At 33.5% G+C, this 23,605-nt stretch overlaps 1 protein-coding gene across 1 annotated transcript in view; it reads right to left on the minus strand.

The window, feature by feature from the left end:
- The window catches only part of LOC132699644 (acid sphingomyelinase-like phosphodiesterase 3b), a 77,885-nt gene extending 56,067 nt beyond the window's left edge, over positions 1–21,818 (minus strand). Inside the window, exons 1-2 of the mRNA XM_060666480.1 lie at positions 21,498–21,818; positions 12,338–12,406 (exon numbers count right to left, since the gene is read on the minus strand). Of these exons, the coding sequence (XP_060522463.1) occupies positions 12,338–12,406; positions 21,498–21,573 (145 nt within the window). The 5' untranslated portion in view covers positions 21,574–21,818. The remainder of the gene's footprint in view (positions 1–12,337; positions 12,407–21,497) is intronic.
- Positions 21,819–23,605: the final 1,787 nt, after the last annotated feature.

Consider the following 23,605-nt stretch of genomic DNA (forward strand, 5'->3'; position numbering starts at 1 on the left):
AGTTAAAAAAATTAAAAAAACTTTGGCAATCAAATAGTCAATATAAACCAACTGCACTTAATTTTTAATTTTTTTAAGAATTTTGAGATACACATTATTTTCACTCAATTTAAAGGTAAAATTTGTTTATTCACAAGAGACTGGTGATGACAGACATGTAAAATATATGGCATTCAAAAATTCCTCTCCTTCCGATCCAACATTCACAAGCAATAATTCCTTTGTGTTTTACTCCAACCACACCGACTAGTATTTAAAACTACAGATATAATGCCCGCTATTGATTCGCAAATAGTTTTGCAAACTCAATCGAAACTAATGGAATTGCAGATTACATTAAAGGAACTCCATGTTAACGCTACAATACTGTCCTGTTAAAATGAAATGGACCGATGGAACCCTGACACTTTCCGATATTACGCTACGCGTTTAATTAAAACCCGACGTAATTTTGAGTTTTGATTAAGACGAATCCTCCGGGGAGTATTCAAAGGAGCCAAGAGTATAAAAATTACATGGGAAGTTTTATTTTTTCAACTGGCAGCTGATTAAGTTGATTAAAAAGCAGTTAGAATATTTAGAATATTTTTTCTCAAAATCCATATCATATTAAAATGCATTAATTCGTGGGTATTTGTTCATAATGCCTTCTGTCCAGTCAGAATAACAGTGCCGCGAGGAAGAATTTTGGGTAAAAATCATAGAGAATTCATAACCTATTAACGAATGAAACATTTCATTTAATTCTGTAAACCATTCGCCAAGTTTTACACAGCACCCTCAAATTTATCGGCCAATATGGCCGACGTGCGCAATGAAACCATATAAATCAACCCGAGACGATGCTCAAATTAATCGTACTTTCTGAAAAATAATTTAGCTGACTAGATGTAAATAGGGTGAGAATAAATTATTCATCAATGTCGTAATCATGTAAATTATGTAGCAATTTGTCAAATACCAGTTTGATGTTTCCCAATTCGTACCACAAATTCTGCATATGCAATGACATGTTTCAAAAATGAAAAATCTCTACAAAGAAAATTAACTATTTGAAATAATAAAGGATTCTCATATGGGAATAATTTAATTCTTAGCCATGATATTAAACATGATACATAAAAAAATGACTGAGGAATTGAAAAAAATTCAATAATATATTGGGTAATCCCTTTCCTTCTCCTCCTCCTAGCTACCGTCTCTGTTGAGGTCGGCGATCACCACGGCAAATTCATGTCTATATTGGGCTTGATGGACTATGATGTTACCATCTGTGTCTGTCCAGTCTAGTATGTTTCTCAACCACGATTTCTTTTTTCTTCCTATACCCCGTCTTCCTTCAATATTCCCTTGAGATAAGTTGTTTTTCTGATTTTTGTTGTGTTCGTTAGCTGGGGGAGGGTATCCATTCTAGCTAGTACTCCTATATTGGTCGCTCTAATAGTCCAGCCTATGCGTAGCATTCATCTATATTGCCATATTTCAAACGCTTCTAGCCTCCTGTGATCCTCCCGCTGTAAAGTCCAGGTCTCACATCTCTCCAGTCTTACTCCATTTAACAGAGGTGGGGAATGGTAAAGGTGATGGTCGATTTCTCTGCCCCAGTATATGTAGCTCTTTACATTTTGAAGGGTGGTGTTGATTTTTTGCTCCTTCGGTGAGGTCCGCTAATGATTGTTTGATTTTCTATAATCGGAATACTTACGTGGAAAGGAGATATCCCTAGCGGACACCTCTTTCGATCTTTATATAGGAAGTGTTACCGTCTACTGTTCGAACGCATCACTTTTGGTTGCAGTAGATCTTGCTTATCATAATTATATCGTGACCATCCAACCCGATCTCTTGCAGAATTTCAATTAGTTTTTGATGTTGTATGCAATCAAAGGGTTTCTTATAATCCACAAAACAGACATAGAGTTGCCGTCTCACTTCGAAATATCTTTTGGCCATTAAGATTAGACAAAGGGTGGCTTCTCTTGTTCCTGTAACTCTTCTGAACTCGTACTGAGATCGGGCTAGGTAATCGTCGGATTTGAAACGGATTCGGTTGAAAATGATTCTCATTCTCATGCGTGGCTCATCAGGCAGATTGTCCTGTGATCCTCGCACTGCCTCCCTTTGTGCTTTTTAGGCAGAAGTATATATGTGGATCTTGGCCTTCGTGAATCCCTTTAAAAGAAACAAATTGACACATATTTCCGATATAACGGAAATAGTATATTATGCAACAAGTACGGTAAACGGCATTTGACTCACGAGTTTATTTGACACGAGCGGAGCGCAGCGGAGCGAGTTTTTAATAAACGAGTGAGTTAAAAAGTTTAGCGAAAGTGTTGCATACTATACTTTTTCTACGACCGTTAGTTTTTGGATACATTTTCGCAAAACAACACGAATACATTCACTGACATTAGCGTCAGAATTGACAAACGTCAAAATTCAAAGCGTGGGAAGTATCTCCGAAAATATCCGATCGCTCCCAAATCCGTGCGGTAAAATCTCGGAATTGTCCGAAATGGCTCGGATTCGTGGGAAACGAAATTGACGTGGTAAAGTGACGCTTCCCGCACGCTAGATCGGTGGGTAATTAGGTATTTTACAGACGGGAGTAGCAAATAGTAAATTATGCAACACGTGCGGTAAACGACAATTGAGTCACGAATTTATTTGGCACTAGCGGAGCAAGTATTTAATAAAAGAGTTCGTTTTTGGGTACATATTTGCGAAACAATGACGTGACCTTCAGAATTGATAAACGTCAAAATTGAAACCGTGTGGTAAAATCTCCGAAAACATCCGACTGCTCCCAAACCGGTGGGACAAGAAACTCATGTGGTAAAATGACGCTTTCCGCACGCTAGATCGGTATATAATTAGGTATTTTATAGAGGGGAGTAGGAAATATTTTAAGTGGATGACTCTCATTCAAATTTTAAAACTTTTGATAGTCACAAAATCGAAATTCTAATATGATATCTACATAAAATTTTTCAAATGAGAAAACCGACTCTCGTCAATACTTTCTGATTTATTTATTAGTCAAACTTAGATATTTAGGCGTACTTTTCGAGATGCCTTCATTAATTAAAGTGAGGTTCTTCCCACGCCACCAAACTCATACTTCTAATCAACTTCTAAGAGTAATAGACTTCAAATAATCCAACTTTGGCGAAGCGGTAGAAAGTCAACAAGAAACATCGCGGTTTGATGTAAAAGGATTTTTCGAGACATGCGATCGTTAGTGGTTATAAATTGGAAACTTCTCGAGTCCATAAATATGTGTGGGTATTACGCCCGTACACTGATTTGATACGTTTACTGCTATAGAAAATTATAGCAATCGGTTTTATCTTCGTATACAAAAAAATTCTCTTTACAGCAGAATGTTCGAAACAAAAATTGTGGACTGTGTTCAAAAGTCAATATTTGCAAAACTAAAAGGGGAATTTGGATAAACAAATCGAATTATGAAGACTAAGACTCATTTTATTTATTTTTATGATCACGTGACAGGGTGGCATGGTATATATGTTTAAAATGAAAAAAAAAATAATGGGAACGTAATAACGATAGGAAGAAAATTAATTTGGCTAAATGAAATTCACTTATTATGGAAAATTTATCAACGTTCCAGTAACAATTGTAAAGGTATATTTGTATAGAATATAGATAATAGATAAAAAAATATGATGTTATTATTTTATATAGTCAAATTATTTTTGTTAATACACAAATTGCTGTTGATTGATTTCAGATATATATTACTGATAATATGACGGTAATGATTAAAAATGATGATGAATGATGTGTGCCGGTATAAACGATTTTAATAGATTTCTGGAAAAAATAAAATCTATTCAAAATCGTCCAAATTTTTTAAAAAAATTGTTAGGTTCTTATTAAGCAAATGGTTGTAGTATTTGGCAAACTGCTAAGGTATTGCGTTAATGTTATCTTAATGTGATTCTTTCTTTCTGTACTTATGTATATTTTAATGTTTATTGTAGCTAATATATTATTATTATTATAGTATTATTATGATTATTATTATACAAACCAACAAAAACTTTTAAAAATCACGAAAAACTACTACTTCACTGCCTGCACTGCACTGTGCTGCCACGTTCTCACCTCCAAGGCGGAGCCAAGGTAATGCGAGTAATAGTTGGCGCAAAACTGTGGCACTACGAGATAAACGAATACCGAATGTCTTTTTTTTTGCAGACTATTGAAAAATAAATGGTAATAAATGATTTTGTTGTGAGCTTAACAAGAGCCCGCAAATTTGTGAAAATCCTAATTTTCACTTTCCACGGGAAACTCGCTTTGACTTTGACGAAACTTAATCTTCCCCGGTAGATCGACGACTTTATCAAATTTGGTCCTCCGTTGGGTAATTCCGGGTTTATCTAAGTCTACTTTGCTCCGTTCTAATTTAAGATAAGGGTCCGAATTTCATTTCCGCTTTTCTTGATCAAATTTAGCTCTTTGCCACACCACGTAGATTAAGCGATAAAGTGTTTGCTCTTGTTTAGCGCGCCCGGATAAAATAGAGGACTTCGTTTACGGAAGCTAACGTGCGATAGAGTTAAAGACTAATAGGGTTCGGAGATGAACTGAAAGGAGAGACTTTGGAGTGTAAGTGCTCCGAAATGGAATAATAATTTTCGAAAGAATTGCGCGGTAAATTTGAGTTTTTGAAAGATCCACTTTGCGATTTGTTTCAATGACCGATCAAGTATGTTGATATAATTAATTATATTATTATACAGTGGTAAGGAATTAGAAATTTAACTTTTATAAAAATCAGTAGACTTAATGGGCTAGTGAAATGAAACCAAACAATTAAAAAAATATGAAATATTGATGAAATTCAGACAAGTACATTCTTTTTCCTTATCTTCAACCGTAACAATTCTGAAGCTGCAGAAGTCTTACCGAACATGAACAAATTATCAGATACAAGTCGTCAACAATTATGTAAATTATGTTATGATAGCAGACCCAACCAAAAATAATCATGAGCAAGAAGCATTAAATAGAGTGTGGTGTAGTTTCATGGTGTATAAATAGGACAATCATCGACTTCGACGCCAGTAGAATCCTCTACAAATATAAATGGAGATCGATGTATAAGTTCACATAATAGATAGCAGTGAAGCAGTGAAAAATAGAAAAAAGAAACCCATCCAGTATAGGACAACGTTTATGATATTTTAGCAAATAAGCTGAGTAAAATGATTAAAAAAGTGGTCAGTGCGTTTGTTCTTTGGTTTAGCACAGTTCACAATAATCATGACCAAACTAACGGATGTCTGATATCTGTCAATTGTAATACAATGATGGTAATTTCTTAAATTGAATGTCGGGTCACATTTCCAATAAATATTTACTATTTTGACATTGCTTCGCCTAGTCATAGTCAATTATTTGTGGTATCTATGTTACATTTTTAAGATTTTATTTTTGAAACGTTGTCGTAAACATTCACAGTTCACCACTATTTTTGATGATTTCTCCATCAAAACTATTAGTACTCAGACGAAGCCTACATTTATGAGCGAAATCTCGACTATATAATCAAACCAGAGAAATTTTGATTTTGGGGCTAAAATTAAAATGAATATGTCAAGCGATTTATTTGCAGTGTCGACACTGGTGAATTTTTCATATTTTGCTCACTTGTATCAACAATAGCTATTAGATGTGCAGGCAAAATTATTAGCCAGAACAATTATTTTTATTGCGAATTGAAATAAACAGGCTCATTAAAAAGTTTAACTCTGGAACAGGTTTTAGAATGTTTTGGAAATGCGGAAATGAAATCTGTAGACGTAAGATCAATAATGTCGCCATTTACGGTTTAATCAAAATTTGAGTACACCTTCCGCATTATTATCGGTATTGTACTTTGCTTGGTTTCGCTTCTACCGGATTAAATTTTTGAATTAACGTTGATAAAGCTAACGCGGGATCCCGAATCGGATATTAAACGCCGGACGTCGAGGGGAGCCCTTAATTAACAAAAGGAAATAAAAATTTCCGAATCCGATCCGGAATTTTGTAATAACCTTAAGGGGATTATTTATATTTTGATTTTCGACGCAATACGAAAAATTTGATATATGAGAAAATAAGTCCATTACACTAAAAATAATTCGTTTACTTCAACTTGTTCCTCCGAAATTTTTATTACTCAAGTGTCTCTTAACGTCTTCTCTTAATGGCATATAACCAATCATGCCAAACAGAATTTAGACAGATGCAAGTCATAACAGAGTACGTAGTTATTGAAATAACACTATATTAAATGGTAAAAATACGAGTTATAATGTTTGCAGCCTAGTGCAGAGGTTGGTAAACTATGACCCGTGAGTCACCGAATGACCTATTTGGTAATTTGGTAACAAATTGATATGTACTTTATGTACAGATATAATTACCGATATTGAGCGAGACTTTTCTTCAAAACATAAATATGTGAGTGAAATGTCAAATGAAGATAAATCTGAATGAATTGCTAAACGTGTATTAAATTTTGGAATACAAAATAAATTGTTACAGGGTTTGCTACCAGCAACAATCGCTCTACGTCTGCCAGCTTACCATTGGTACCCAGGGAAAACTATTTACAGACGGCGAGTTTTTGAAAATTGTTCCGAACACTTATTTAATGACTTTGCAAATAAAAAATAAATAATAATAATAATAAGAATATTGATGAACAGGTCAAAAATGATCTGTTACCTTGTGACATAATTAGCGTTGTAGTTGACGAAAGTACCGACATAAATAGTATTGGTAGGCTTGCAATAATTATTAGATTTGCATCAATAAATAGCTCGAACGTCAATGAGGAACTATGAGTTCTTGCTTCAATGAATAACACCACCAAAGGCACTGATATTTTTCGTCAAGTACAAGAGTTCACAAATTTCACAAAATGGGCAAGCATTGGATGTAAAAAGTAAATTGTTTTCCATAACAACTGACGCTGCTCGAAGTATGAGAGGAAAATTGTTGGTTTTGTAAAACTAATTTAAAATGAACTAGGGCGTTTACTTTTATCGTTTCATTGTATCATATAAGAAGAAAATTTATTTGCAAAGGCCTTAAGGATGTGATAGAAAAAGTTGTTAAGATCGTAAACATGCTAATAGCGCGATCAGCATTAATTCACAGGCCCTTTAAATCATTTTTGGAGGAAATTAAATCGAAATATGGAGATTTGTTATTACATTTTGAAATACGATGGTTAACTCGGGGCAAAGTTCTTAATAGATTTGTAGAGTGTTTTGATGACATTCATTCACGAAATTGGTGAAAATATCTCGAACTCAATTATAAACAGTATTTTTTAAAGCTTTTGTTCTTAACAGTTTTACTTCAAAATTGATATTATTTGAAACTGACCCAAAAATTAAAAAAAAAACATTTCTTTCCCTAGTAAAAAAGGGAACATGCGAAAGAAAATATCAATGAAGGCAATATGAATATGTGCGAAAGTTGGATTTCGATCATTAAAAGTGAAAATGAGAGTCCGTTTCAAAGCCTTAAGATATATGGAGAAATGTTTACATTTATAATTAAGCTTGATCTTATGAAATGGAAGAATTTATTATAAATTAAAAATTGTCAATTTTCGGATTTTAAAAGTTCAACATTTTGACCGATAAATTCAAAAATTGAGGAACGATTTTGAAAATACAGAAGATAATCATTTTCTTATGATATCAACATGTTGGGTATGACTTCCAATGAAGTTTTCACCGTTAAAAAAAATTATCTTTGCCATTTTGTCCACATTTCATTCCAATGCGTAAAAATTATATGAAACAACGGTTAGAAATCTAGCCGCAAAAATCAACATCGATTAAAGGATCGACAACAGATTTAAGCGGTGGCAGGACAAATCATTCGTATTTCCCTTGAGTTCCTAATTAATTAATGTTCTTACTTCCGCTTACTTACGCTTTGCAGATATGTTATTATTTTTAAAGCCATTTGTTGACAAGCTATTTATGTAGACTCCTTTGTACTCGTGATAGGTTTGCTTTTTTACCACCCCTAAAACGTGAATTTGCAATTTTACGCCGTATATTAATTCGAGAATCTGGTCCTGCGACTGAAACGAACCAAAAGCCTTTTAAGGCTCAGGATTAATCCTCCCAGGTCGAATCGCCGATGCTCGGTTATCCGCCCAATTATCTTTCCTTTCCAATTTCTGGACCTTAATCAGGATTTGAGAGGCAGATTGGGATCTAGTTTGGTTTCGGATTTTCAACTAGTGACGGGGAATGTCTAGGGATATGACACCGGGATGGCGATTCCCGTTATTGCGGATTAGTTGGTGTTAAACAATGTGTCGGACTTTTATGTGAATAAACCGTAAATATATAATAATCTGAGATAGCATTGTTTTCTTTTCAACGTGTTGCAAATATCTAGACGGACTGAGAAAATGTTGCCAGTGCTGGACATTGTCACGGTTTTATACCGATACATTAATGTACGCCAGCAAAATGTTCTGCATATTTTTGATTAATTTTATCCATTAAATGAAAATTAGTTTTTTTGATGTCACAGCGTTACGACCAATCAACGCTTGCGCTAATACAGGGGAGGTTTAACCTCGATTTCATAGGGACCTTATACTATGTTTGATTTTGCTTATTTTTGAAACTGAAAAGATAAAGAAAATAGACAAAGAGATTAATAGCAAAAATTCCGCAATATGGTGTACTTTGTTTCTTGTTTTATGTAATGAAATTTTTAATATATGTTATATATTATAATCTCACCAATGATTTGTTGCTCCTCTCCGGAATTATTTATCCCACCACTCGTTCTTTGCCTAAATACCTATAATACCAAATTTAGAACGACTGTGGGGTCAACAATTCTCACACAGAACAAAAAACAAACGTAAACAATTTTAAAAAACTATACTAATATCCATCATGTAATTAATTGTAATTGTATTATCTATTTCAATGCCTCTCTGAACACTAAATATATGTTTGTTCTGAGGTGATTGTCGCAGCGTCATTACATGCTTTTCTTTAATAAGCCTCATTTTTTTTTAGACATAGGACCCTCCGAACCAGTTTCCAGCTACAAAATGGGGAACACATTGTTAAGATGTAATACTTAAAGTCGAGCGAGCGGTGAAATAAATTGTTCATTTGGCGCCTTAGCGGCATGTTTTATTGATTATTATTACATGTTTAGATTCCGCGAAACATTGTGGAACTTTTTTTGTAACATGTATTATACCTATTTTAAACATTTTCGGAGATAAAAAAAACGCTTTTTTAAGAAATTTGGCAACAAACAAGCCGATATAAAATAACTTTTTTTTTAAATAAATAAGAACTAAAAGTTCAGATTTTCACGAAATTATATATCCATGTTACGTGTGAATTTTAAATGGAATACCCCATATTTTATATTAATTTAATTTAATTTATAAGTACCATTACCATATTATAAGTACCAAATTATGGTATATCTATTTTCACGAGTTATAAGCAAAAAACGGGAATATTACATTTAAAGCGAATTAAAGCAATCATATTTCATCTGGGTAGCAGGCTCTTGCCAGCCATGGAGACGTAAAAAAATAACTGACATGTGCGGATGCACTCGGATTTCTTATTTTATTCCATCTTAATAGTTTAAAGTTGCATTTAGAGAGCGTATTTTTAACAGAAGGAATAATCATTTTTGGTCTTCAGAAAATCCAAAATTTGTACGAGAAAAGCGAATTCAACGAGTTTTGATTGATGATGGATAATAAAATAATTTTTTATATCTCCAATGAAAATTTGAACCAGTAAAAATATTTGGATATTATACCAACAAATACCAACAGATTTTTTAGACAATTTGTTACATCATTACATCGCAGATATTGGTACCAATTTGAAGGAGCTCCGGCTCATTGCACAAATAGAATAATTCAAGAACTCATCATGTTTGAAAACCGATGAACAAGTCGTCTAGGACCATGGAATTGGCCACACATCGGTTGATGCCTACCTTTGGAGCGCTATTAAAAAAAGAGTGTATAGAACTCCAGTTAGAACAATAGAACACTTGGAATGCCGTGTCAGACAGACTTTTCGACAACTTGATCCAAATTAAATTTAGGGGGCGACAGTTTCCAATGTTATGAAGTCGATGGATGTCTTAGAACAAATGGAGGTCATTTCAAACATGTTTAATGTAATCAAAAACAATTTAAAACCATTTATTAACTTTTAAACTTAGTTTTACATATACTAGTTTCTATGAATATTTGTTGGCATATGTAATTCCTTCCAGTTTCGCTGTTACAATTACTCATTTAAACACGCTAATAAAGGAATATTAAGCTTATTTCTGACAAGACAAATTTGGTTAGAAAAAATGTCGCATCTAAAGCCTGCTATCCAGATGAAATGTAATTGCTTTAATTCGCTCTTAGCGTAATATTTTGATTTTTGCTACGATATACCATAGTTTGATACTTTTAGATGGCAATAGCTGATTTACCTTATCTTATGAAAGTTCTATACGCGATAAGTTCATTCTCGTACTAAATTATGATAAAACAATTTAATAGGGAACCGCAACCAAAAAATCCAATTGTTTAACTGTACGAGTTGCGAAAAAAAAAACGTATTTTTTATTTCTGAAAATCTTTAAGATAGGTATGGTACAATGTTTAGCGGAATCTAAAAATGTAATAATATGCAGGGTCTTCCATTTAGAAAACGAAAGTTGACATAAGTTACGAGTGTATCTGGCAACACCGCATGGCCAAAAATATTTTACGTAAGTTGCTTATATTCACTTATATACATAACCCACATTTCACGTTATTGCCGTAAGTCATTCTTCGTAAACGTCTAATAGGACAGTCACCGTGAATAACCCTGTATAGAGAGAAAAAACCTGTGGTAAAAATTATGTATTATATTAAATAGCGAAACAAACAGTCATTACCAAAACCAATTTCAAATAAAAATTAATAATTTACACCAGATGTTCCAGAGGACCCGGTTAAATTTTGTTATTTTAAATAAGACACCATATAGATCATAATTTATTTCAATTCCAGAAAGAAACCATCCATGTTAAATAATTTAGTAAATAAAAAGATACCAACATTCACGCCCCACAGAAAATATTCAATATTTCAAAAACTGTTAAACCTACATTGTTGAAGCTAGATAGATGTGGCGCTCCATTATTAATGCATTTTGATCAATCGTTTATTTCAGTAATTTCAATATTAAGTAACATCCGATCGATAACCTGAAAACGATCCTGCCGTATATTCTTATTACGGCTGTAAACTCGGGAATAATCCTATGAATATTCACAGCTTAATATTGAAAACAATGGACTTAGCTCAAGTCGTGAACTATCGTGTCAGAACGTCACCACCCCTTAATTCAATTATGACATTAATACGACTCGGGAATTATTGCGTCAAACAGTGTGATTAGAGAAACGAATAATTTTAGATTCGTTTCTAGCCTGCCGTTTTCGTTGCATCTTCCTACGATATTATCATACCTATAAAAATCATCTTTTCTGAAACTAAAGAAAGGGCCTAAGGACATACGAAACAGATTTGTCACGATTTAATATATATATATATATATATATATATATATATATATATATATATATATATATATATATATATATATATATATATATATATATATATATATATATATATATATATATATATAGGTAAAGCTCCCTGTTAAAAAGAGAAAATCATCTCGGAAAACCATAACATTTTGAATATAGATGGTATAGATGAAAAGATTGTAATCGTCTACAATATAATGATATTAAGTATCTTTCTAAACAGAAATCAATACTCTACCTAAAATTAAAAGAAGCAGTACATATTATTGCGTCAGTGTCAGCAAAAATATCACGTCGAGTAGATCGCCACTTATTGTAAATGTGTAATATGATTATCATTTACTCTAGTAACTTTTTTTCCAAGCATTTCATGTTTGTTTTGTTATTCTTCACCATATCTTAAAGAAACTGTCATTGTGACGGTCCACAAAAATTATGATGTCTCTTCTGAAGAAGACCCGCATAAATATTTTTTCTTATTTATTGCTATTTTTGCCATTAACTTCGGTTAAGTTTTAACACACGACTGTTTGGCAATTTTTACTATAATGAATCGACCAAGAAAAGGAATTCCGTCAATGCGGTTATCCTGACGCAGGGCTGTTTAACTTGCAGCGTTCGAACTCTACTTAAAGTTTACTCCTAACGCGGTCGTAAAATCTCAAGTTTAGACGCCTTCACTTACTCTTTCTGTAGTCGCCGTTAGGGCTATAATGGGGATCGTAGTGGATGTCCGTGATGTGCCAGAAATATCCTGAAAAGTGAACTTGAAGTTAGCTAATGATATTCATATTAATCAAAACCATAAAGATTCAAGAACCTTCACAATTAGGTAATTGAATGTCTTAAAAATTAATAGTTTATGTCTGCGTGCTTTCAAGTTGACGTCATTGTGTGTCTGATGATGGTGAAACACGTGTAACTTTATGAAAATAATAAATTTTGAAACCTTAACTTGTGAGTATTTTTGAATCGGTATAGTTTTGAAAAACCAGTTTTCTTCGACTATGGGCCACTTGTTTTATTTTATTACGCAAAGGTATATAATAAAAACAGTGTTTCTTCTAATCAATACGTAAAGAGATAATTCTTCAGTTCATTTTAAGAAAAAATCCGTCATATTAACATATAGCCCAAACATCTTAAATTGTGGGATATACGAGGGCAGCGCCAAAACTTGCCGGCCTGAATATGAAAGAAACAAAGTAGAGTAACAATTTTTTATTATTTTTCAATATAATCCGCCTTAACTTCAATACACTTATTACATCTCTTTATTAACAACTCAATCCCTTTAAAAAAATATTCTTTTGGTTTGTCTGCAAAATGAGCTAGAACAGTCTCTTTTAATTCAACTTCGTCGTTAAACAGCCGTCCACGTAAGTCCTTTTTCAAATATCTAAACAAATAATAGTCGCTGACTATAGGGAGGATGATCTATTTGTTGGAACCCACACTCTAAAATGGCAGCTTGTGCAACACCAGCAGTATGGACAGGTGCATTATCGTGCAAAAGACGCACGCGTCTGGTCAGTTCTCCTCGACGTTTTACACATATGCAGACTCGCAATTTATGTAATAATGTTGCGTAATATTTACCATTGACAGTGGTATTAGTTTCTTTAAACTCTATCAAAAAAAATCCTTCACAATCCCAAAAGATCGTGGCCATCACCTTTTTTGTTGACTGACAGACTCTGAATTTTCTTGGAGGTGCTTCACCCTTACAACGCCACTCCAGTGATTTTTTTTTCGATAGAGGGTCACAATAGAGAACCATAGTTTCATTTCCCGTCACAATAGTTTCTATCACAGGCTTCGGTTCCGACCCACAGAGTTCCAAAAAAGACCGCGCACACTAGACACGGCGCTGTTTTTGCATAGCCGAAAGGTTTTTAGGAATCCATCTTGCACTAACCTTATGCATACCTAAATGATCATCCAGGATTCGACGAACACTTGTATCAGAAAGCTTAGTAATTTCTGAGATTTCCTTGACCTTTAAACGTCGATCACTCTTCCACAATCGCAACAATATCTTCCGTTATGACCTCCACTGGTCCACCAGTTCTTGAATCAACTTCATTCTTTCACTACAGAATAAACCATCCAGCCTTTCTTTAATAATTTTAGGTGCCTTTGTCAAAAACTTTATAACTGCTCTATACTGCGGTATTTGCGGAAACGTCTTGTTTAAAATGCTGTCAATAAAAAACTATTTGACTCAAGACTTCAATTTTTGTTTCGCAGCCTACTAAGATATACATTTAAAAGAAGACAAAGTTTTATCGTGATACTGCAGCTGCATCTATGTCAGGCCGGAAAATTTTGGCGCTAACCTCGTACATTCTGGTAACATTTTCAGAAAAAGAATATTGTTTATTTGATCTATGTGAAATTTTATGGTTTATATTTTTGTAGAAAAAAATTGTGCGTTACTGAAATTTTTTAGACGAGTAAGGGTAACATTCATGCGCTTTTCCCTGAGAACTTTGCCATTTTTAAGTTAAAACGTTTTGGATGTAAAAGGGAAGTTAATGAGCTCAAAAATTACTGACAGACAATTAGATCCAATAGCTAACTGATTTAGACTGGCGTTTTCGTAGATTTTTTTAAATTAATATTCGAATAGCTAATACAATAAAGAAATGCCATAATTTAATTTAAAATAATGCTTTTCATATTTTTTTAAAACACGTATCGTTGTACAAAAAGCACTATCTAATTATCAGTTTCGTTTCCCACGGATCGGAACCACTTCGGACATTTCCGGGATTTTACCGCATGGGTTTGGGAGCAATCGAATGTTTTCGGAGATATTTCCCATGCCTTGAATTTTGACGTTTATCAATTCTGACGGTCACGTTAGTGAATGTATTCGTGTTGTTTTGCAAAAATGTACCCAAAAACTAACGGTCGTACAAAAAGTATAGTATGCAACACGTTCAGTAAACTTTTTAAGTCACTCATTTCTTAAACCAGCGGTCGCCAACCTGCCGATCGCGAGCTACCGGTTGCTCGCGGAGGCAATTCTGGTAGTTCTCACAACGATTTTAATTTTTTAAAATACAAACTGCAAAAATCAGAGAAGCTTCAAAATTCCACAAAAGAATCTAATGGTCATAATATTAAACATAAACAATTCCACTGTTTATTCCAAAATTAACAAAGTAGCTCAACACATTGAAGAAGTTGGCGACCACTGTCTTAAACACTCGCTCCACTCGTGTCAAATAAATTCGTGAGTCAAATGCCGTTTACCGCACTTGTTGCATAATATACTATTATAGGCAACTATGAAAAAGATGATATCCAAAAATACAATTTTACGTTATAATAAAAAAAACCAAGAAGGTATTAAAAAAGTTGTTAAAACTGTTATACTCAAAAAAGAATGTTTTGAAATAGCTTGAAAACAAAAGACACCCAATAACAATTACGGATGCATCATCCATTTTACGACGGGGTAGTTACCGAGACCTCATATAGCAACATCCAAATTTGCTCATTCTGTACATACAGTAAACAACCAACACACTGGGACGATGCCCAAACTAATTTAGAGTAATTTCGACACGCCAATATTCTTCATCATTGTAATATTAAACTCTGCTAATGCCATATTAAATGTTAATGCCCTTACTTGGCTGCCTTGGGTTTCACTGGATTAGGTCGCGTCAGAACCAAATTAGCTGTTTCGGCCTATGCGTTGTGAACACGGGAATTTAATCCGGTAATCACCTACGCAATATTTAGTGTTGTTCCGCTATAGTTCTGCTTCATAATTAGCTTAATCATAATCCTGATATTCTGAGCGGAGTTTCGCTAAGCCGATTCGTCACAAAGAAGGGGAAAATTTGCGCGGTTTAAGCATATTTACCATAAAATTTTGTGGTTTTATAATAGTATATTACATAATAAGTTTTATAGACGGCGCATTAGCCATCGAGTTGAGTATATAAGTTATAAACGTGTTGTTTCTTCTACGGTCATTCGTAATTGGATTACTTTTGGGCAACACAGCCCAAATACATCAACTGAGTGGCGTGCGATATGACCATCACAAGTGATAAATATCACAATACCGCCAGTAGCTAAAACCGACAGAAAATATCCGATCGATCTCCTAAATTATCGGAAATGTCTGAAGTGGCTCTCCACAATGCACTCCACAGGCTAAATCACATCAAATTTGGTATTTAAATTTAAGCAAAAATCACTTTTCATCTGGGCAATATTCTGAAAAACTGAAAAACTTCTTAAGTTGACTTGAATTAACATAAAATCTATTTGCCTCAGGGTGTTGTCCATTTGACATTGGTAGCGGTCCCGAGATATGGCTTGGAGACTAGACAATACAGAAAGTGTTTTAATTCTATTTTTTCAAAATAAGTTCGCATCAGCCCTTAGCTTTTCTAATTGCGTATAAGACTACAAAAACAGAAAGTGAAACAAGAGTGGTGGCTAAGGAAACAGGTAGATTGCCGAAATGAATTGGGAGCTTGTTCAACACTAAATAAGTAAATAGGTTGCGCTTGGAGGGTGCACAACAATTTAAAAATTTCTTTCCGATCTCTGAAATGCAATTAGAACTGCTTTTAACACCATCATAGTAGATTAATGATCACACTTCGCTACCAGGCTGCAGGTAAATGCAATATTTGGGTATTGCCTACCAGCCCTATGGCATTTATTTTGGACCGAAGAAATATGTAATACACTTTTTTAATTCCTACCTAGTACGTCTCGTACTCTAACTTCGTTGCAGATGTATCAAATAAACTTATATGACATAATATGTTTCAATCCTATGAAAACTAGTATTCCTCTTAAAAATGGAAAACTGGAAAACTTTGTCCTCTGACCAATCTCGTTTATCTATAGTCTTTTTTACCCTCATCTTGTCAAATACGTAAAATTAATGCAGATAAATATTGGAAAATTATTAAATCAACTTGTTCCTCACATTTCAAACATTCTTTCACCATTGAAAAAAAAAGCTTGAGTTGGGCTTTGCAACTTTTTTTTTTTAAAAATCGTGTTTTTTTGTTGAATGGTGTATGGAACCGATTTAATTTTCTGTACCAATAGACTTTATTTGGAGCATACAAGCCAGGGGAAACGCGATACGAGATTACGCAACCAATTAGAAGCTTGCCTATTTTTCCTGACAAATTTAAGAACTAGTTGAATACAACGGGAAACTTTATGTGGTTATTTTTTGGTATGTTGGTTCTCTCATATTATTTTTTTCAAATAACTTTCTTCAGATTCAAATATTGAAACTAAAATCTCAATAATTATCATCATTTGTTTTATTGATCTATGTTATCATGCCCATAGTAATTACCAATAACTTATTCAGTTAAAAATATGCTTATGGAGAAATTATTTTTATTTTATATTCATTGCACAGAAATTTAACTCTAAAGTTTAAAATTATATGATATGGTATGATTTAAATTAGTGCACGCAACATATAGTGAATAATATTTGCAATATTTTTCGCAGAAATAGAAGCAAAAATGTGCCTTAAAATCTGCTGCAAAATTAAATGGTACCGATTCCAATAAAAATCGATTACCGAAATGTCTCGCGTTATAGAAGTTTTATTGCGTCCGAGCCGTGATAAATGGGCGTCCTTAAAAACTTTACCCCGCGAAACAACGAAAACGACCAGCCAAAGGTTTAAATTAATTAATTTGATGTAACGACCTTTTTATTTAAAGACCATCTAGCACTCAACGAAATCTTCAAAATTTGAAATCGAAATTCTAAATTTGAGCAAATTTGAAAATTAAGCGGCTTTATAAGTAGACAGTAATTTGATATTCTTTTTCATCTGGTGTAATATAATATTATTATGGTAAAGATTATTATTTTTATCACGATCCCAATAATTTTGATTCTTTGATCAGATTTTCTGTAGCCTTTCCAAGAGTTCTGCATAGCAACTTCCTACTGATTAAGGGAATACTGTCCTCTTGTCCAGTATCCACGAAAATCCGATCTAATGTGGCTATTTCTTTTTTGAAATAGAAAGAGTGAATTTTTTTTCGAATCTCATATTTCCTATCCTATTCTAAATTTTTTCTGATCCTCCTAGACCTATTTTGGGAGGTTCTATCATTCTGCAACAATTTTATATATAATTGGTTTACTGATAACGGAGAATAATTATTATATTATAATTTATTTGAAATACCTATTATGTCTAGCCATAACGATTATACCCATAATAAAATGAGGAACATTATTTGCATTTTTGCAAATATCTCAAAATTGTTTCGTTTAATCGATGGTAGTTTTCAAATTAGAATAGCTTTATTATTCAAACAAGAAAGTTGTAACAGCGAGATTGTAGGGTGCAACTAACGTTCCCTATATTATTATCTATCCATATATCTATCTTTATATTTATATATATATATATATATATATATATATATATATATATATATATATATATATATATATATATATATATATATATATATATATATATATATATATATATATATGTGTGTTCGAAGTGTTTTCGGAGCGCGAGCATTGAAGATGCCAGTGAGATTTTGGCGAAACGTCTGCAGGATTCCAGTCGGATGCAGGATTTGCAGGATTCCAGTCGGATGCAGGATTCCAGTCGGAGTTCAACGAGCGAACGGATGATATCCCGGAATATAGTGTCATCACATTTTTCCATCCGTGAATCAATACGTGAATATATATAATATATATATATATATATATATATATATATATATATATATATATATATATATATATATATATATATATATATATATATATATATATATATATATATATATATATATATATATATATACAGTGTGTCCAAGATAAGGATGCACAGCATGGGGATCTCGGAAACTATAAGAGATACAGTGTCGGTTAAATTAGACAAAAGTTGCGCATTTTGATACCGAACAAGATCCCGTTTTACAAATTTGAAAATTCCAAGCCGTTCCGGAAATATCCGAGAAAAACCGAAATATTGCGATTTCGTTTTTATTATTTTTTAAAGCTATTTGAAAAGATATGAAAAAACGGAAAACACTTTTCCATTGGCACTTTTTAATCTCTCCAAATTGACGTTAACAAATTTTCATTACAGCGTTTCGATTCCATGGAACCACCATCAACTTTGATTTTTCTTATGGGACGGAAAAATAGTACACACAGTATTAGGTTGTGCTTTTCATTGCGAATTCAACGATGTACGATACAATACGGTTACTTATGTTTTTATCCAGAAAAATGGATTTTTAATACATTTCAGCATTTAAATGGAGTAGGCCATGACAAAATGACATCCAGTCAATTTCAATGACACATTAATGTTATTTGTCTTTGTTATCAGTCGATCATAAGTTTATTCCTTTAGTTATTGTTTTTGTATTTTTATTGTTGTTGTCTTTTTCTAATTTATTTTGTTCTACAATGGAGGGAGGTAATTTTACAAACGAAGAAAAATGTGATATGCTGTCTTGCTACATCTGATGCCAAAGAAATTGTGTGGAAGTCGAGCGTATGTATTCTAACAAATGCCCAGAGCGGAGACAACCTGACAAGAGTATTTTTCGGCGTTTGTTATTTAATCTGAAAGAATATGGATCATTTAAGAAGCCTGCATTATCCCGACAAAAACCTTCCAATGAAGAAAACCAATACATTGTTCTACAATCTGTTATCGAAAATCCACAAACTTCTACCAGAGAAATTGAAGACCAGAATGGGGTAGCTAAATCTACAGCTCAGTTTATTTTAAGGAAAAATGAATTTAAGCCTTACAAATTCAGAATATGTCAAGGATTAAAACCGGGTGACGACGAACGACGTAGACATTTTTGTGAGTGGTATACCAGGATGTGTGATGAGAGTTTTAATTTTCCATATAAAGTGATTTGGTCTGATGAAAGTATGGTGACCAATAACGGTATTTATAACAGGCGCAATACACACTATTGGTCGCAACAAAATCCACGTGTTAATAGACTATCCAGACATCAAGTTCGCTTTGGGTTTAATATTTGGTGTGGGATTTTTGGTAGCAAGATTATAGGCCCTATTTTCTATAATAATTCCTTAATTTCCGAGCGGTACCTTGACATCTTGAGGCACGATTTAGAAGATGCCTTAGATGATTTACCGCTAGGCGCTGTGCAAGGCTGCTGGTTCCAACAAGATGGTGCCCCAGCCCATAACTCCAGAGAAGTTCGCCAATATTTAACTGAACGGTTTGATGGAAAATACATTGGGACTTACAGTGAAACACCTTGGCCTCCAAGGTCCCCGGACTTAACTCCCTTGGACTTTTTCTTATGGGGCTACATAAAAAATGAGGTATTCAAAGAATGTTTTGACAACGAGGAACAATTACGTCAATCAGTACGAGCAGCGTTTAATAAAATTACTCCTGAAATGTTAAGTCGTGTTTTGGAGTCTACCGTGAGACGGGCGTACTTATGCCTAGAAAATGGAGGTCATTTATTCGAACATTTGTTATAGAATTTGTTTTTCATTAACTTGTTGGCTTTAGTTGTTATGTTAAATGAACAGTTAGAGTTAGTAAATAAATAAACACATTAACTCGAACTTGTCAACCATTTTCTTTTGCCTTTCATCGTTCGGATCTCATGGCCTACTACAATAAAATACTAGAAATGTATTAAAAAGCCATTTTTCTGGATAAAAACATAAGTCACCGTATTGTATCGTACATCGTTGAATTCGCAATGAAAAGCACAACCTAATACTGTGTGTACTTTTTTTCCGTCCCATAAGAAAAATCAAAGTTGATGGTGGTTCCATGGAATCGAAACGCTGTAATGAAAATTTGTTAACGTCAATTTGGAGAGATTAAAAAGTGCCAATGGAAAAGTGTTTTCCGTTTTTTCATATCTTTTCAAATAGCTTTAAAAAATAATAAAAACGAAATCGCAATATTTCGGTTTTTCTCGGATATTTCCGGAACGGCTTGGAATTTTCAAATTTGTAAAACGGGATCTTGTTCGGTATCAAAATGCGCAACTTTTGTCTAATTTAACCGACACTGTATCTCTTATAGTTTCCGAGATCCCCATGCTGTGCATCCTTATCTTGGACACACTGTATATATATATGTATGATGACACTATGTTCGCCAAAATCTCACTTGGCATCTTCAATGCTATATATATGTATATGTATATGTTCCTGTCGTTATTTCGAAAACTGAATTTAAAAGCTCTGTATCTCTTAACGAGTGATATTTTATTTGGACATTGTTTGCTTAATATCACGATTGGCAATTGTCTTCAAAATAACGAGGTATGAGCTCTGTATTTTTTACAATGTTTCCAATAATGTAGTTATAATTTCAATTTCATAATTTAACAATAATTTTCACTCATTTGTGTTTTATATTGTCGAAAAATCCATTATAACCTAAAGCAAAATGCTGAGCGCAAATTAACATAGCCCTCTTGTAAATGAAAATACAACGTCCCGAGAAATCATCAATTTTGTTTTTCAAATATGAGGGAGGGATAGAGTAAAGCAGACTTAAAAATTTAATACTAAGGCAATCAATTACAGTATTTTTATCGCAGAGGTTAAACATTTTATAAGATTTCCCCGAGCTGTAATTCGGATTTTAACTTCGCCGTTATTTACAATACAGTTTTATTTGTATTTGTTAACTTAATTAAATATTTGCTGTTTCCAATTAGCCTTTGCTGTTAGCAATTGAATGAGTCATTTGAGAAAGAGCGTAAGCATAAAAAACTAAAATTCAGCAGAAACTGCTGAACTAAACGGTGAAGATTGCATTGTTTTATATATACCTGTCTTCTCGTAATCGTCTCTTCTAGCCACGACGGGTAGAAGTAATCCAAAACAGGACAACCACCACATATTCATTCTGTTAAAGTCACTGACAAGCCTTTTGGATAGTCACAAAACGAATGACAAATTGAATGGAGTTACATTTTAATACAATTTTTTACTGGCGGCTTACTGGTCGAAAAATAACAATGTTATTGCAAACTGACTATTGCTATTAATAAATGACGATAAATGTAAAAAAGTCATTAAATTAAAATGTCGTGGTTTACCGCCAAAATTCTACGTACTGTTCGGAAGGCTTGAAATACACTCCACCCTTCCAGATAGGGTCGCGACGCGGAACTGAATCCCAACATGAACTTTGTTGCGTATATATAGGGAAAGTTTAAGCGCATTCTCACCACACTGTTGCCAACCCCCGTCTTAGTTGTGCTTCCTTTTGGTGAGGTCTATACGAAGGCAATTGGGAATAGGATTAAAATTACAAACTCCGAATATAGTCGGCATCTTCTTTCAAGAGCATAGGCGAGAGTACTTTAATTTTTAAGCACCCACTTGAACTAATTTTTTTATAATTCGTATTTTAGCGAGCACAAAATTTTTATTACAAATTTGCCTTGCATCAGTAGATATTTAAAATACGTCCCTGGGTTCAACATAAAGGTCTTTATTCCGAAATTGTTAAGGCTAAAAAGTGAAGGAAAAAAATGACCTACGTAAATTCAGAAGAATGTATCATAAGTTATTTTAAATAATCCGGATGAAGAAACGCGTCTATGCGAAAACATTTTTTTAAAGCTTTTAGATAGTAAAAGGCGTTCTTTTTTGTCTCCAAAACTTGTAATCCCAGAAGTTGTTACAAAGTTGCAGGTATAAATATTTTAACACTGATAAGTGTGATTAAAATACAATATGTAAACGATATGCCATTCGAAATAGAAGAAGCCGCAACCGCAACATTATTCAATAATGAAAACGGAAAAAATTAAAGCTTTGTGGTTGTAATTTTGCGTGTACTCGTAGCTAGACATGCACAACCTTTTGCATGCCCAAGTTTGCCATATTGATTTTGAATAGGTCGAGTGGCCATTTCACGTTCATAACTCAGCTTATAAAGAATACAGAAAAAAAATGTTCAGTTTGTTTTTTAATACATCTATGCCACCCGCATTCAAATAAATAGAATTAAATTGTTTATGGTGGAGACTCTATTATTATATAAGATCGATGATTTAAATAAGAATAACGAACATTTATTCCAAATATTTGGTTTAATGTATATTCAGACGCACGGAACTCAATTCAAATAACCAGGGGCCACTGGCTCTTGATCTACCTCTGCTTTACAACGGTATACCCTCAGGTGCCAATTTAACTAACCGCTTGTCGTAGGAATTATGTGTAACCTTCGATCATTTTATCCTTTGGTTGACTCATACATACCGGGTGAAACAACAAAGTGGGTATACAATTTTTTTTAAAGGTTTCAAGTAGCGATTCTAAATTCAGACTTATTTATAAAAGCTAAATGTTTATTTTTGAGCTGAATTTTTAAACTTATTCTGCTCCAAATTAGAGGCGTTTCTTCCAGTTTTTTTTTTTTTCAAAGGAACTTAATGCTTTTTATAAAACTTCTGGATTCCTCCTGCGTCGGTTTTTGTTGATTCGAACTAGCTAACGTTTCGTCAATCATCCTATTGGCTTCTTCAGAGCTTGACTGAAACTCGCTCGCAGTTTTCTCTGTACCTGCTTTTATATTTTTTGAGGTGAGGTCTCGGATGACTGATTCACATATTGGTGGCAGGTAGAAACCTGAGTCGCGGTTAAGATTTTTTATAGATTTCTCTAGACTCTCGGATTTTTCGTTGGTAGAAGAATTGATTCCATGCAAGAATTTTAGTTTTACCGAATAAAATTTTATGTCCGGTTTCGTGATTATGTTCGTCAACTGCTGATGAGTTTATTTGTCTTAGTCGTAAGGCTCTTTTATGTTCTTTGAGTCTAGCTGATATTTTTTGTCCGCACCTCAAATGGAATTTTGTCTTTGACGGATCGAAGATGTTGAGATATTTTTGGACAAATGGTAAATCTGGTTTTGAAGTTATAT

The sequence above is a fragment of the Cylas formicarius genome, unplaced genomic scaffold (assembly GCF_029955315.1).
Source record: "Cylas formicarius isolate icCylForm1 unplaced genomic scaffold, icCylForm1.1 PGA_scaffold_3__17_contigs__length_32017465, whole genome shotgun sequence".
In the NCBI taxonomy this organism is placed as follows: Eukaryota; Metazoa; Arthropoda; class Insecta; order Coleoptera; family Brentidae; genus Cylas; species Cylas formicarius.